The 16,398-nt window shown below is 44.8% G+C and overlaps 1 protein-coding gene across 3 annotated transcripts in view; it reads left to right on the top strand.

Moving 5' to 3' along the window:
• The window catches only part of LOC147451593 (uncharacterized), a 32,762-nt gene extending 16,821 nt beyond the window's left edge, over positions 1-15,941 (top strand). For 2 of the 3 annotated variants that reach the window (XM_086517494.1, XM_086517493.1), the window contains 4 exons: positions 13,551-14,015; positions 14,093-14,467; positions 14,863-14,930; positions 15,028-15,783. In XM_086517494.1, coding sequence (XP_086373620.1) covers positions 13,551-14,015; positions 14,093-14,467; positions 14,863-14,930; positions 15,028-15,241 — 1,122 coding nt within the window. In that variant the 3' untranslated portion in view covers positions 15,242-15,783. Of the gene's footprint in view, positions 1-13,550; positions 14,016-14,092; positions 14,468-14,862; positions 14,931-15,027 lie in introns of all 3 variants that reach the window. The other variant, XM_086517495.1, reaches the window with a different exon arrangement.
• Positions 15,942-16,398: the final 457 nt, after the last annotated feature.

Genomic DNA, 16,398 nt, shown 5'->3' with positions numbered 1-16,398 from the left:
ACCCTCGTTGTGAGTAAATTTATCCAAAGATAAAAATATTTGTAGCTTTTTATAAGAAGACTGATTGTCTATCAATACAAGATACTAAAACTAGAATGTGAGCTGGTTATGTAGGCTTTGGAGATGAATTGCTTCATTATTTTTAGACATAATTGTCTTTTTCCAGGAGGTAATTTGTGACAAATTACATGCTAAGCACTAAACAACGGATCTCCATTGTCAAAAAAGCATAAAGGTTAGGAAATCGTGAACAATCCAACTAAAATAGATACAAGGCTATTTTGGGAATTTTTGAAATTTGAGGGGTATTTTGGGAATTTCCACAAATTAGAGGGGTATTTTGGTAATTTTCCCAACTTTTAAAGTTGAGTGTGAAACCTGCAGACTACTAAAAACCCACCTACAGAGAGAGTTTTTGCAAAAAAACTCAATTTTCAGCCCCGTGCCTCTCTCCCACCGCTCCTCTCTCTCACCCGCTCGTGCTCTCGTCCTTCCGCCATCACTTGCTTGCCTTCATACGCTCACGCCGACGCGTAGAGCTACTCACAGTACAACTTTTCGCGATTGAAAAGTGCAGAAAAGGTCCCAGTTTTACGTGAAACCTTCAATTTTCACGGACCTTGCCATGGATTCCTCCAACTTGGATGTGCAGCGTGACGGCGCGTCAGGTAATGTTCAAATTCTATTCACGCATGCTCTATACACATGGATTACAAGTACTTTCAAGAGCTTCGACCAGCGTGTCACCGCTCTGGAAAACGTGAACGTTCAGACGAACATTCGCTTGGCCTCTCTCGAAGGGGTCATGCAAGGGCTCAATTCCCGACTCTCTACTCTCGAATATATGGCTCAGTCGACGACTGGTCACTTCGCGTATTTCCAAGGGCGAAACCCATCTCCAACAATTGCGGATGTTGATTGCTGCTTTTGGGCGTTCATAGGGTGGTCCGACTGCCACCATTCCGTACAAAACTACAAATTTCTCAGGGGAAGAGAAGGAGTGTACGGAACTGGCCGTAAATAACTGGCTGCACCAGTGGACCACATACTTTGATCTCCATGGGGAGCATGATGAACGCAGGATTCAGACGATCCCTCTCTATCTGCGCAGTAAGGCGCTTACTTGGTGGCGCGACATGACAGAGAAGCTTACAACGTGGGCTGATTTTTGTGTGAAATTCAAGAGGGATTTTGCTAAGATGGACCCTTTGAAAGCTTATGCCAAAGTGCAGAGTCTTTCGATGAAAACTCTGTCTTTTGATAAGTATACGACAGCTTTCAAGGAGGCGCTCACCTTCTGCAAGGTGGATTCTACGCACGCTGTGCACATGTACCTGCTGGGATTGCATGAGAAATACCATTGGGCCTTAATCAAGGACAAAGCCCCGACTGATGTCGAGGATGTAGTGGCAAAGGCCAGGATGTTCCATTTAATAAATGGAGCAAACTATGAGAAGAAAAGAACTGCAGACCATCAATCTGGTGAGGGCGCTTCGAGGAAGCGACCCCTATTCCAGCATAAGTCCAAATCATCGCCGAGATCTTCTCAGGAGAAGAAGAAAGCCAAAAATGCTTCAGTTGCTGATGCAGTGAAGAAGGGGGCTTGCTTCGGATGTGGCCAGACGGGTCACCAAATCAAGGATTGCCCCAAGAAGAAGACAAAGAAACCGCAAGGTCGTCCTTCGGTTCAGATTCACAAGATTTCAGGTAACTCTGATGTTGTTCAAGTTGAAATCCATCATTTAGCGCACAGTTCATGCACTAATTGTACTTTTAGCACCAAAGTGTTTGGTAAGCACGATCTTCTCCGTTTCCCCGGGAAGATCAATGGTCACGACGTGACCATACTCCTTGATAATGGAAGCTCACACAATTTTGTGGATGCAAAATTGGTGCAGAAACCGAGCCTGCGGACGTGGGATAGTGACCATGAGTATCGCGTAAAGATGGCTCGTGGCGAGGATACAGATGTATGGAATCGGATGGTTCCGGACTTGTCGCTCGAGCTAGTTGATAACGAAGAGAACCGGGATTTCCACATCATGCGCCTGGACAGAGTAGATGTTATTTTAGGGATTCCATGGGTTTATGATAAACAAGACTCATTGTATATAGACTATGTACATCACTCTCTTGTTTTTGTTAAGCAGAACATGCCTCATGTATCTGTGTCGCTTTGTAATCAGAAATCTGTAAATAATGGTTTTGCAATACCAGTTGTTACTGCTTTGGAAATGTATAAAGAAACAAAGTCTTCTGATGTTGACTTTTATCAATGTGTACCATCTGCTTGGTTTGATTTGTTAGTGCTTGGTACTTCTGTCACTGAATTTCGTAAATATGTTTCATGTTCTTCTGTTGAACTTGGGGATTCCGATGAATCTAGAAATCATGACTGATTTCGAGGATGTTTTTCCTGATGATCTACCTCTTGGCTTGCCGTCTTCGAGAGGAGTAGATCATGGCATTGAGTTGGTGGCTGGTAGCCAGTCCTTCTCAAAGCAACCCTATCGGTTTAGTAAAACCGAAGAGGATGAGATTCAGCGGCAGCTGAAAGATTATCTCGACAGGGGTTTTGTTCGACCAAGTAAGTCCCCGTGGGGAGCGCCAGTGTTACTTTCTCGAAAGAAGGATAACACTATGCACTTTTGCGTGGATTACAAGGGGTTGATAAGCTCTGTCAAGAACAAGTATCCGCTCCCGCGCATGGATGATCTGATAGATCGGCTCCATGGAGTGTTGTATTTTACGAAGATAGACCTGCGATCAGGTTATCATCAGATACGGATCAAAGTGGAAGATATTCCTAAGACAGGCTTCCATACGCGTTATGGTCACTACAAGTTTTTGGTCTTGCCTTTTGGTTTGATCAATGCTCCAGCTACGTTTTAACAGATGATGAATGATCTACTGAGACCATTTTTAGGCAACTTCGTTGTTGTATTTCTCGATGATATCTTGATCTACAGCCGAAGTTTGTCTGAGCACCTAATGCATATACGCACTGTTCTCGAAGTACTGAGAACTGAGAAGCTTTACGCTAAGGTTTCTAAGTGTGAATTCTTTAAGAAAGAGCTTCTGTACTTGGGTCACATCATTACTCGCGATGGAATTCGCGTCGACCCTGAAAAATTGGATAAAGAGCGAAATTGGCCCATTTTGAAGAATGTACGCGAAGTAAAGTCCTTTTTAGGCTTTACTGGATTCTTTCGCAAGTTTATCAAGGATTACTCTAAAGCTGCTGCTCCGCTTACGTAACTTTTAAAAGGAGGGATGAAAGGGCCGAAGACTTCTGGTCCTCATCGTAAAGGTAATCCCCCTGTTGTCTGGAATGAGCGTCTCGACGAGAGCTTTCGGACACTAAAGCACTTGGTGACTACTGCGCCAATATTACACATTGTGGATTCTAGCAAACCGTTTGTGGTTGAAACGGATGCTAGTGATTATGCTATTGGTGCGGCATTATACCAGGATGGACGTCTTGTTGTGTTTGAAAGTAAGAAGCTTTGTGACGTTGAGATGCGTTATCCAACGTATGAAAAGGAGCTTTACGTCGTAGTCCACGCCTTGAGGAAATGGCGGCACTACTTGTATGGCTCTACGTTTGTTGCATGGACAGATAATCACTCCTTGCGCTATATTTGTGATCAGGGTGATCTCAGAGGCCGGAAGGCTAGATGGGTTGAGCTTATGCAAGAGTTTGACTTTGAGATCCGCTATAGAAAAGGATCCAGCAATCGAGTTGCCTATGCGCTCAGCAGGATTCCTGAGGTCAATGCCTTGTCTATGACTGAAATCTCGACGGATTTCTCTCTCTCTCTCTGAGGGCTATGTCGTTCCGATGGCCATTTTGGCAAGATATGGAACGAGGTCGAAGCGGGACATGACTTGCATACAGGCTTGGGTGGTTCAAAGACCCAAGTGAGTTGTGCTGGAGAGACGAGACATCGGCAATATTCCATTAGAGGTGGACTATTGTTAAGAAATGGTGAAGTCTGCGTGCCGGAAATCGATGAGATTCGACAAAGGATTTTGTGCGAATGCCACGATGTCCTAGCGCTGGGCACCCAGGCATCCAGAGAACTTTGGCTTTGGTCAAGCGATATTTCTATTGGCCAAGGATGCGCTCTTACATAGAGAGCTATGTGAAGAGATGCGCTTAATGTCAGGTCAATAAGGCAGAGCGCCTTAGGAAAGCTGGCCTGCTACACCCATTGGAAATCCTAGATGCCAAGTGGCAAAGTATTTCCATGGACTTCATCGTTGGTTTGCCAAATACTGGTTGGGGCAATGACGCTATTTGGGTTGTGATCGATAGACTCACAAAAATGGCGAAGTTTATACCAACGAAATCGACAGTAAAAAGCCATGAGTTGGCGGTTTTATTTGTTGATCAGCTTTATAAGCTGTATGGTCTGCCAGAGGATATCGTCAGTGATCGAGATACTAAGTTCACTGGCCGATTTTGGCGAGATGTGTTTGCTCATCTTCAGACGAAGTTGAGTATGTTGTCTTTTGACCATCCTGAGTCCGACGAACAAACTAAGAGGATGAATCTGACATTAGAGGACATGTTGAGAGCCTATGTCTCTCACAGGCAGTCCACAATTAGAATTTGCCTATAACAGTAGCAAGCATTCTGCTACTGGATTTAGCCCGTTCATGCTGATGTATGGATTTGAGTCTAAATCCCCAATTGCTATTGGCTTAGAGAAAGTCAAGGAACGCCAAGCTCGTGAGTTCCTGTATGACATGTAAGAAACGCTCGAATTATCTAAGGATAGTATAAGAACGGCTCGTGATCGAGTCACTACTTATGCTAATCAAAAGAGGTCTCCAAGGACTCTAGATGTGGGACAATGGGTCTATTTGAAGATACCCAAGGATTCCAAGACTATGCGAACGGGAAAGCATTATAAGCTTTCAGCTAGATATTGTGGTCCATTCTTGATCACAAAGAAAATTGGCCAAGTTGCCTACAAACTGGCTCTTCCTTCGGATGTTAGTGTACATCCAGTGTTTCACATCAACCGCCTTAAAGTGAAATTGGGCGAAGCCGACGTTGTTGTGCCTATCGAGGAAAATGTATGGCAAGATATGCAAACTGAGTATATTCCTCGAGAACCAGAAGCAGTTTTAGATCATCGTACCCGTCATTTGTGTCACAAGGCTTATGACGAGTACTTAATTAAATGGAAGGGTCAATCTGAAAGGTTTGCTACTTGGGAACGCGTTAAAGCTTTGAAGGCTCAATATCCCCACTTCATTGATGAGGACATCAATGGTTCTTAAGGGGGGAAATATGTTATGTCCCGCTCACAGGAGAGGGGATCTTGCCCAGATGCCGTCGGGTTAGGTGTCCAGTGTCCGGGCGGATGTAGTGTGAACACGGCCAGTGTGGCCGGCCATTATTATAAAAGGGAGGCCAAGGCCTCATTTGCAGTTATCGACCCCCACTGGCAGGGTGCCAGTGGTTAGCCCGCGAGGCTAGGAGTGCGCGAGGTCACCTCGAGGAGGTGAGGCCGGGTGGTATGGGACGCTCGGTCTTACAGGTGCATGCCTACGTCCTCGGACGCTGGCCCGAGCACGGGGGATCTGCCGGGTGGTGGCTATGGTTTGTCCGACGTGTGTCTGTAGGCGGTCCGTGTAGCCGGGAGATCCACTCTCCGTGTACGTATGAGAGAGAGAGAGAGAGAGAGAGAGAGAGAGAGAGAGAGAGAGAGAGAGAGAGAGAGAGAGAGAGAGATTTGATTTGATATTCACGTCCACGGGGGGCCAAAATGACCCATGGGACCTTTTAGACATTCTCCTCTTTCGAGGGTGTGTTACTCGTGTGACTTTTTTGTGTCTTCTGTGAGTGTTTTGTGGTGTTCTAGTATGCGGGCAAGATATTGCCCGAGAGCTGTAGGGGAGGGGTCCGTTTTTGAGAGCAACTCGGCGAGAGTATGGCATCCGTGTATGAGCTGCTAAAAATCAACTCGAATATATGCGTATGCTGGGCATTCTAACGTCACATGTGCTTCATCTTCAAGGGCTCGCATAGTACATGATGTGCATATTCTTTTCTGAGCATCAATTTTCAGCCAGCCGCCTGTTTCTAGCTTAAGCAAGTGTGATCTTGTACGCATCAGAGTTATGGCTTTTCTTGCCATATGGGGCATAGGCGTTTGGATGTGTACTTGGGCTTCCGGCTTGCTTGTGCTGTAGAGCTCCCAGTATTTTGTGTTGACATGTTTGCAATAATATTCGAACTTGGACCGATGTGTGGTCGTTTGCCATTTATTGTGAAGGCATTCAAGTAGTGCTATTTCAAAATTCAACATACATTCCCCTTCTTCCCCCTTGACAATGGGCATGTCCACATATGCCTCTACATCCCATTTTGCAAACCACTTCCTTATGTCTTGGATAAGACTCGATGTTAAGAATTTACTTTTCTTAGTCTTTTGTAGTGCACATCCGGCCTTCCATGCTATGTGGGGGATTCGAGTGGAGGGCATCAGTTTAACTTTCATAATGTATGTAAACATTCTTTGCAGGGCTTTCATTTCGAGGGGTCTTTTGCCTGTTTCCAAAAGCAATACTGAATACGGTGTTGTTTTTTTGACTCCCAGATGTCTACATAGGAACTTCTTTTGTATCTTTTCAATCTCATTCCATGGGTGGGCTGAGATACTAGCTCCCCAAATTTCTACTCCGTATAGGATGGCCTGTACTACACACGTCTCAAATATAATTGCTTTAATTTCCCATCTCTTGATGACTTTTTGTGTATACATGTTTTCAAGTTGGTAATATTTGGCATGCCCCACATCAATTCTATTTCGTGCGCATTGTCCCCAAGCATAATTAGATGGTATATCCATTCCCAAGTACATAAAGCTGTCTACTCTTTCAATTTTCTTCCCTTGGTACATGAGAGTTGGTTGAATTTCCTGTCTTTTTTGAGTCCTCACTAGCATAAACTTTGTCTTGTTTACATTGATTGAGAGCCCCGTGTTTTCACAAAAGGTATGCATGGCATCTACCAATTTTTGAAGAGATATTTTATCATGTGCAAAAAGAGCAACATCATCTGCATATATGAGTAGCAGAAGTGCAAAAAGAGCAACATCATCTGCATTCCGATGGCCGGTCCATCTGGTTCTTCTGCGAGTGCCTGGGGTATGAAGTCCTCAATCTGGTCTATGCATAGCCCGAAGAGAGTTGGGGATAAAGGGCATCCTTGTTTAACTCCCATGTTGCTTGAGAATTCCTTGGACATACCTGCATGTGTTTTCAGCTGGCATAGAACTCTTTGGTAAAGATGTGCCCCTGCAATTCTGAGATGGAGTGGTACCCCGATACTTTCCATTCTTTGCCATAGGCCAGTTCTCGGGACCGTGTCGAATGCTTTTGTGAAATCAACAAAACAACAGTACAAGGTTTTCCCTTTTAGTCGGCTCTCTTCCATTAAGACCCTGAGTGAAATAAGGTGGTCAATTGTACTATGCTTGGGTCTAAAACCTGCTTGTCCTATTGCGCGCTTGCCATTTGTTTCTGCCCATGAGCTTATGGCTTGTTTTAGAACACTCCCCAGAAGTTTAGACATACATCATCCAACCGTGATGGTTCGGTAATTAGTGGGCTGATTTACATCCCCTTTTTTGAAACGTGCTTTTATCCAATTTCTTTGCCAGTCTGCTGGCAGCCCGTATGTGATTGCCTTATTAATTAATCCATGTATCCATTCTCGTGCAATGTTGCCTGACCATTTGAGCATTTCGGAATTGAAGTGTAGCGTATCGGGTGCTTTACCATTGGCTAATTTTTGTATGCCTTTGGTCACCGTTGTGAAATCGAAAGGCTCTTTTATTGGAATTTCATGGCGCATATCTGGCATCCCCTGTGCGTCTTCATGTACATACAATTGTTCCACATATGTATACATGTCTTCTGGACTTATGTCTCCGATAGTGTCCTGCCGCTTTCCTTTCATTCTCAGCCATTCCCCCTTGGGGTTCTTTTTGAAATTCGCTATGGCCTGTGTTTCAGTGTGCAACTCATATTCTCTTCTCTTCCTTCGCTTGAGAGTATTGTAGATCTTTGCTAAATCTACCCATGCATTGGCTGTTTGGGGTGTCAGCCGCAACTGTTTCTTTGCATTTTTGCATTCCTCATCGAACCAGGGGTTGTGTGGTAACCCTTTCCTGCTCTTCCCTTTTCTGTATGTTTTCCCCATTGTTTCCTCTACTGCTTCGCATAATGCATGTTTGAAAATTTGCCAGGTGTTTTCAATGCTAGATGGCATACATTCTTGAGCAAGTTTCCTGTCTAGGCATGTTGCATATGCTTGCTTCTTATCTATTTGCATCTTATATGTCCATGATCGGGGTTGGGGCTGTTTTTCCTCAATTCGAGCAGGTATGTGCAGCCATACATGTATTGGTGTGTGGTCTGAGCTTGGTGATCTGTTTCCAATAGCGAGATTATGCACTATGTGGGACGCCTCATAGGAAACCAATACATAATCAATAGCACTCATGTCCTTATTGGCTGTATAGCATGTACATTCCCCTGAATTAGCAAATTTTTGTGCTCCGTTTAAGGCTAGGAGTTGCAGTGAGGTCATCATACTAAGCAGAGCCACGCCTTGCGGGTTTGTCATTGGATCTCTTGAGCATCGTTTCCATATGGGATCTATTGCATCATTCTTATGCTCCGTTTCTGGTGTTGTCATGAAATCGACCATTTGCATTTGGGCATGTGCTATCCGGGCATTCATATCTCCAATAAGCATAGCCATTCCTTCCTGTGTATATTGATTAATGTCTGCATACAAATCCTCAAATGGGTTGTTTTTCTCAATGTTGAAAGCACCATAAAATGGTGATTCTCTGTGTGGGATATAGCACCCTGCGATGAACACGGGTTTGCCCCCTGTTGCAATTTTAATCCATATGTACCGTTTATGAGCATCCTTTTTGCATACGGTGATCACTTTTTGGAGCTCTTCTCTGTATGTCACTGCAACCCCTCCTTGGCCTCTCATTTTTGTACATGGCATCCATAAAGATTGTGTTACATATCCTTCGATGTGTGGGATTCTACAGGTCTCGTGCTCCCATGTTTCCAACAAGAAAAGTACATCTGCTTGAGGCAAAACTTCTGTAAGGCCTTCCCCTTTATGCCATGGAAAACCTCGGCAGTTCCAGCTTGTCACTTGTAATTTCGTGGTCCCATGGGTCCCGTCTCGTCATTTTTCTTCTGCTTTTTCCTCGGCTGAGGGTTCTTTCTTTTTAGTGCGTGTGTCACAAAAATACGGAAGCGTAAACTGATGTTTAATTGCACTTCAAATACTCAAGAGAATTAGAGGGAGAGAGAAAACTTGACACTCCATTGGGGACTAGAAGATGGGCTGGTCCCCCCCCATAAAGAGAATATCTTTATTACTAAGGGAGAATCTTTACAAGCACAGGAACGGGGCATACGCCCGTCCTCTATTCTTTCTTCTGTTCTATTCTGACTACTGACTGAGAAAGTGTTTCCACTTTCTTTCTGCTTAGGGGATTTCCCCTCTTCTGCGAGACTGGTTGGAAGCTCTCGAAAAGAGAGTCTATCTTCCAAAACAGCTCATCGGAAGCTCTCACAGAGGAGAGTCCATCTTCCGTTATGTGTTGCCTTCATGCTCATTCATTCATGCATCGAACACAAAAGAGAAACAAGCAAAAATGCACACGCACATGCTTGCTGTAATTTTCTGCACATAACCTGAAATTCTTACCTGTGCACACCCCTACGCTGAAACAGAGGTCTTTTTCGCGATGGAATCGCACCAAACTTGATGTAGGCTTAGGATAAGGAGAGAGAAGAGAATTTCTATGGTTGATCAGCTGAAAACAACCCTAATCGAGGTGATTAGGGGCTGAAAACAGAGAATTACAGCAACCGCACTCTGCTAAGAGAGCGTCTACGGCAGCTTCTCGCGATGAAACTTCACCAGAAGGTGTCTATGTCTGTGAGACCCCTTGTTCTTGACAATGGGAGCACAAGGCTACCACATATGTCGCAAGGGGCTGCTCTCAAGCTTTAATGGAGGGCTCCACCGCGTAGAGCACGCTCACATTAGGGGGGGTAGGTGCACTGCCAGCTTTGAAAATGGGGGAGGGGGGGCTCCTAAATAGCCATCAGGAAGAGGGGGCGCTAGGAAGAGAGAGAGGGTGAGAGTGAGAGTGAGAGAGAGTTAGTTTGCATTGGTAAGTGTGCCACTTGGCACACTTACTTTAAAAACTTAAAAACCATTCAACTTTTGACTTTAAAAACTTCTAGCTCATTAATTAAAAAAAAAAGTGCAACTAACTAACAATTGCTACCAATGATTCTTTTATGAGAACCGGGCACTGCACCGCCTTTACCTGTTCACACTTGTCCGGCCGCCCGCCCGGGCACGGATCGTTAAATTTAATTTAACGAAACTTACCCTAAGGCTTTATTAGCTTTATTAGCCTTAGGGTCACTGTTCTAAGGACCCCATCTCATTCATGTGCTTGTACTGACGCGCGTATTTTTCTGAGCCTAAAATGTGAGGCTACTGCTTACCCCTTTCTGAAGACCCGATTTCCCAATCACTAGGGCTTCATGGTAATTTCTGCTAAGGTCCCTCTGAGGTGTTGTGGCCCGCATTTAGGCTCACCTGAGGCCTTAGAACTGCTAGGTCTATTCTGGTGTACACACAACTAATTAGATGATTCTGTTCTCGTAAATAAATTAATTATTTACAAAGTCTGACTTAGTTACAACGTGCTTCATAAGCTTCCCTCCTTGCTTGCTGTTGACTAGGTGTTCTATCTTCACTAATGTAGAGGGTGCTCCCCTGTAGGTAAATGCGGGCGTTATCGAGAATTATAGTTCTCTTACGTGCATCCAGTATTGTGCATACGATTGCTCGGTTGGTATCGGGCTTCTTCTTGCCGTCTCTGTGTGCCCCATATACTACTACATCATGCATGCCAAACTTGGTTGAAATCAAGTCCGTGATGTCCGTGTTCAAGGTGAGAACCTTTTCCGTGTCAGATTCGGGGATACCCCGAATTACTATATTCATTTTCCTCTTCTCTTGCTCATTGTACTCTTTGTTCTCTTTATCCTCCTCATTGGCATACATTTCATCACCCATATGCGTAGCAATCTGGTTGGGTTGCCCGCTTCTCACCATGTTTGCCCAAGAAACCACAGTTCCGGATACATTTTGTGGTCTTTCACATATGTGAGCAATTTTCTCATCATGTGTGGTCAGAGCATCCTGTGTCGTGAGTGTTTGTTTAGTGAAAGCTTCTTGCAGTTCTTGTATCTGTTCGTCTTGTCGAATGAGCCGCATGTCCTGAATATGAAGTTTATGTTCCAAATCTTGATTTTGTAATGCAAGAGTTTTCATCTCCTCGCTTTGCTTCATGATTGTGTTTTGCAGGGATGTGAGAAACCCCCAAATGTCCTACATTGAACACGTGATCGTGTTTCCACCTGTTTCTTTACCTGTACCTAGGTTTGTACCTGTTTTTGCTTTCGGAGATGCTCCCGCTCCCTTCATAGGTGCCATGGTGCGTGTTGGTGATGACCGGACCGAAAGCCCGCTCCTAGATATGCGGAGATTAATTGTTTCGTTCATGCATTTGAGAGAGAGAGAGAGAGAGAGAGAGAGAGAGAGAGAGAGAGAGAGAGAGAGAGAGAGAGAGAGAGAGAGAGAGAGAGTAGCTGTCAGGTGGTCATGGCGAGGAGGCAGCGCCCATGGCGGGCTGGTGCGCAGATGGACTGAAGCGCGCAGGCGCGCTGGTGGAGAGAGAGAGAGAGAGAGAGAGAGAGAGAGAGAGAGAGAGAGAGAGAGAGAGAGAGAGAGAGAGACTTACGCTACTACCTCTCCGCACCTTGTCTACCCCGGCGCTCGATGGGAGGCCATACGAGTAGTTGGCTCCCACGGGAAGCGTCGTTGTGTTGACCCCCGTTTCGCTTCCGCTGATGCTGCACTTTGGAGGCTTTGGGTGTGGGAGGGTCGTGCCCTATCTCAGCTTTATTGGGACCCAGGTGAGTGGCATTGGCCTCACTCTAACCCCACCGGTGCACATGTATCATTCTTTGAGTACATTGTCAGAATTGGAAGATTCGCATTGATGAGACAGCACCCAGAGCAGCCCACTCGTATGCGTTTCTGGTTACATTCAGGTCTCTCCCATGCCTATCTACAGCAGTTTTGGTCAGCCATTTGGGATTTACATGTGGCTCGTCGTATTTCTTTTTTTCTGTGGATGATTGCATATGCAGGACTTCCAGTTGGGACTTGGTTAGCTTCTATGGGTCATGATCTGTTATGTACTCGCTGTTCTTTGCGCCTACCTGAGTCACCTGCACAGTCTTTGGTCATGCTCGTCTTCTCATGTAGTGTGGCTAGCAGTTTGCTTTTTACTTAGCAGAGCTGGTGTTCAGCATGGATTTCTCACTTGGGGATCTGTCTCTTGGTTGATGCCGATGCCCGGACTGCATCTGTTCTACGAGGGCTCAGACACAGATCGAGCTCTTATGCTTACCTCGACTGGTTACCGGCGAGGGACTTTGGCTATGTTACCACAGATTGCTTGGCAGGGGGATCCTCAGACACGTGATGAAATCTTCTCAGTCATCACTAGCATTGCACTCTGGAATGTTTGGAGAGCTCGTTGTCTTCACGTTCTCAGTGCGGCTCCACAGCTCCTTCCGGATACCCTCATTGCCATTTGGCTGGACATCATTCACACCCTCATTTGGCAATGGGATTCTTCCTCAGGTACATCTAGATCAGCCGAGGCTCGTCGATTTGACTTCCTTCGGCGCTGGGCCCGATCTCCACTCTTCTTCACACTTACAGGTGGACAGATTACATGGCATTATGCACCTCCTTAGTGGTTTCTCCTCCACTCATCATACAGATCATCGTGAGATTGTTCTAGTCGAGTTGTCACTATAGTGGCTCTCAACCTTACATTCCGCTTGTACACCCCACGTGATAGGCTATTTTGGCATCCGCTGGGGATTATATTGGACTCAGTAGTATACAGCCCTGATTTTTCCCCAAACAAAAAAAAAAAAAAAAAAGGGGAGAGAGAGAGAGAGAGAGAGAGAGAGAGAGAGAGAGAGAGAGAGAGAGAGAGAGAGATTAACGTCTTCAAAAGGCCAAAATGACGTATGAGACCAAAAGGTTACATGTGGTGAATCTAATACCAGGTCTGGGTACAAAAAGTACAAAGAATTGAAAAGAAAATAGTGGGTAGGGGTGGGGTGAAAGCTGAGAGAGAGAGAGAGAGAGAGAGAGAGAGAGAGAGAGAGAGAGAGAGAGAGAGAGAGATGAAATGAAATGTTATATTAACGTCTTCAAAAGGCCAAAATGACCTATGAGACCAAAAAGTTACAATTGGTGAATCTGATACCATGTCTGAGTACGGAAATTACAAAGTTACAAAGAACTAGCACTAGAACACTAAGGGGAGAGAGAGAGAGAGAGAGAGAGAGAGAGAGAGAGAGAGAGAGAGAGTCTTTTGTGGCAGTTTCGAAGGGATGGAAAGGACAAAATGATTGAGTATTTGCAGAGCTCAGTGGGTATCATCCACAGACACCATGCAATGAGCATCACAACCTACATAAAGGACACTGTTGAGAAAGAATTACATTCAGAGGAGAGCTTGAGCGTAGATGCTACAGCAAAGAGAAGGCTTACTTTTTGTGTGGAAGGAAATATCAGTGTTGGGAAAACCACATTCCTTCATAGAGTCACGAACGAGGCCATCGAGTTGAGGGATCTAGTTGAGATTGTACCTGAGCCCGTTGCAAAATGGCAGGATGTTGGCCCGGAACATTTTAACATACTAGATGCCTTTTATGCTGAACCTCAAAGATATGCTTACACCTTTCAGAACTATGTCTTTATAACCAGATTGATGCAAGAGCAGGAATCGGCTGGTGGTCTTAAACCACTTAGACTGATGGAAAGAAGCGTATTTAGTGACCGGATGGTAAGCTTTTCTTATGATGTTAAATGGCAGAGGCTTTAGCGGTTAGCTTTCTTTATTTCATTTTCCCATCTTTGCAGGTATTTGTGCGTGCTGTTCATGAGGCAAAATGGATGAACGAGATGGAGATAAGTATTTATGACTCCTGGTTCAATCCAGTTGTGTCTGTCCTTCCTGGACTTGTACCTGATGGATTTATTTACCTGAGGGCAAGCCCGGACACTTGTCATAAGCGGTTACAAATGCGGAAAAGGCCAGAAGAGCAAAGTGTGACCTTAGAATATTTGAAGGGTCTGCATGAAAAGCATGAGCAGTGGCTTTTTCCGTCAAGTAGCAATAATGAAGGGGTTTTCTCAGTGAGTCGCCCATCCCAATTGATCGAACCCCTTCCCCCAATGTTGCAAGATCGAGTGTATTACCTGCAAGGGGAACACGTTCACTCCTCTCTTCAAAAGGTGAGCAAATTTAAAAGCATACTAGTTTGCTACAGAGTCTTGTGGCCGTGGTTTTGGAAAGTGAGTTACATCGCTCATGTATCTTCAGTTTCATTGTATTGACCAAAAAGTAATTTTTTTGGTCAGTGTGTGTTCACCTTCTTTGCCTCTGTGTTTTATTCTCTCTTTCAAATATATAGCCTCTGTCTTGCTGCATTATGTCTGCCCTCATCCAGTTTTTCAGATGTTCTATGACCTATCTCATTTTGTGGGTGCTGCTACACTGTAATGTGCTCGGTGTATGCGTCTGAAGCGATGGTACATGCCACTTTCTGTTGTAGGTGTATTTGGGTGTGTGTGCCTGCTTCTATGACGCACATTCTTGTGCTCTGCTTAAGTATGCACTATTGCTACAGGTACCAGCTTTGATCCTAGATTGCGAGGCAAATATCGATTTCACGAGAGACCTAGAAGCCAAAGCAGCGTATGCTTCAGTTTTCCCTTTTGATTAATTCTAGTGAGGCAGTGGCCTATTTGGCCTTTTATTGAATATTCTAATATGGTATATTTTTTGTCATCAGTTATGCGAAACAGGTTTCAGAGTTCTTTGAGTATGTTAAAAGGATGAAGGAGTTGGAACCGAAGGCTGAGTCAGTACCTCCACAGGATATGCTTTCGAGAGGTTTGTTGCTTCCAAGACCAAGTGGTCTCTTTATGCCTGATGGGTCTATGCTAAATACTCAGCCTTTGAAGCCTTTGGACTGGAGGCATCAATCGTCCTCGTTGTGGAAGTAAGGGTGGGGAATTCCAGCCAAAGCTGGTTCTCAGTGAAGTGGCATGGTGCTTGAGTAATGTTTTGTTGCTGTGTGTATTTTTGCCCCTAGCTTTATCTCACGAAACCATTTTGAAACAGAGGTTTCTCAAGGCAGCTAGAGGGTTAGCAGCCTCCCTATTTTGAGCAGAGGGCTTTTTATAGGTGGTCTCTTTAGGCTTGGAAAGCAGACCCCAGGGTTTGTTCTTTGTCAGCAGGCATGGCCTTAGAAACTCTGGATGAAGGGAGAGCACAATGGAGTTAAATGTATGAGAAGATGCTCTTTTTAACATCTTGTGTAAACCAGTTGCAGGATTTGGTGTAGGTGAAGCTTCTTCTGCTTCTATGCCCTTCTCTTCTCTTTGATGCCTACGGCGTTATGGTGGGGTTGTGGTTTTGGGGTTTAAGCGTGGGTTTTTCAAAGCAACCAATGCTGGCAAAAAAACAAAAAAAGGTAATTGTTTGAAGCTTCGCTTTCACAATGTCCCCGCTCTCAGCTGCTTAAAAGTTTTGAGTAGTTTCTCTGCGTCGCCATCTTGAGTGTGCAGGTTGATTGCCTTCCCTTGTAAAAACTCAGGATCTTCGTGGCACTGCGTGTGATCCGAAACTAATGCATGTTGATGAAGGCCAAAGATGTCTTACATCAAGTGAATCACATTCTCATCATTATAGGGGTTCCATGGTTCTCGTCTTGCATTTTTACTTAAAAGTTGAGTAGTTTCTCTGTGTCGCCATCTTGAGTGTGCAGGTTGGTTGCCTTCCCTTGTAAAAACTCAGGATTTTCATGGCACTGCGTGTGATCCAAAATCAATGCATGTTGATGAAGGCCAAAGATGTCTTACATCAAGTGAATCATATTCTCATCATTATAGGGGTTCCATGGTTCTCGTCTTGCATTTTTTCCAGCCTTAATATGCCAGTGGATTGTTGGCTTAGTAGGTTCTCTTGCCTTTGAGATGTTACTTTTACCTTGCAAAATAACATTTTTGTCCTCAAACCTCCAGTTTCTCTTCTGGCCCCTTTTGCACTTAGTACTGTGTCGGCGTTCCTCGGACCACCACACTGAGATTCTTTGTTGATGTCAGCGCTTTGGACCATTGATGGTTTTGAAAGAACGCTTTGATCTCTTTGGGCTCACTTC

Source organism: Adiantum capillus-veneris, chromosome 8 (genome assembly GCF_014529385.1).
Source record: "Adiantum capillus-veneris isolate H3 chromosome 8, ASM1452938v2, whole genome shotgun sequence".
Taxonomy (NCBI): domain Eukaryota; kingdom Viridiplantae; phylum Streptophyta; class Polypodiopsida; order Polypodiales; family Pteridaceae; genus Adiantum; species Adiantum capillus-veneris.
Note: the sequence above shows the minus strand (reverse complement) of the source record. Positions and strands in the feature narration are given on the sequence as shown.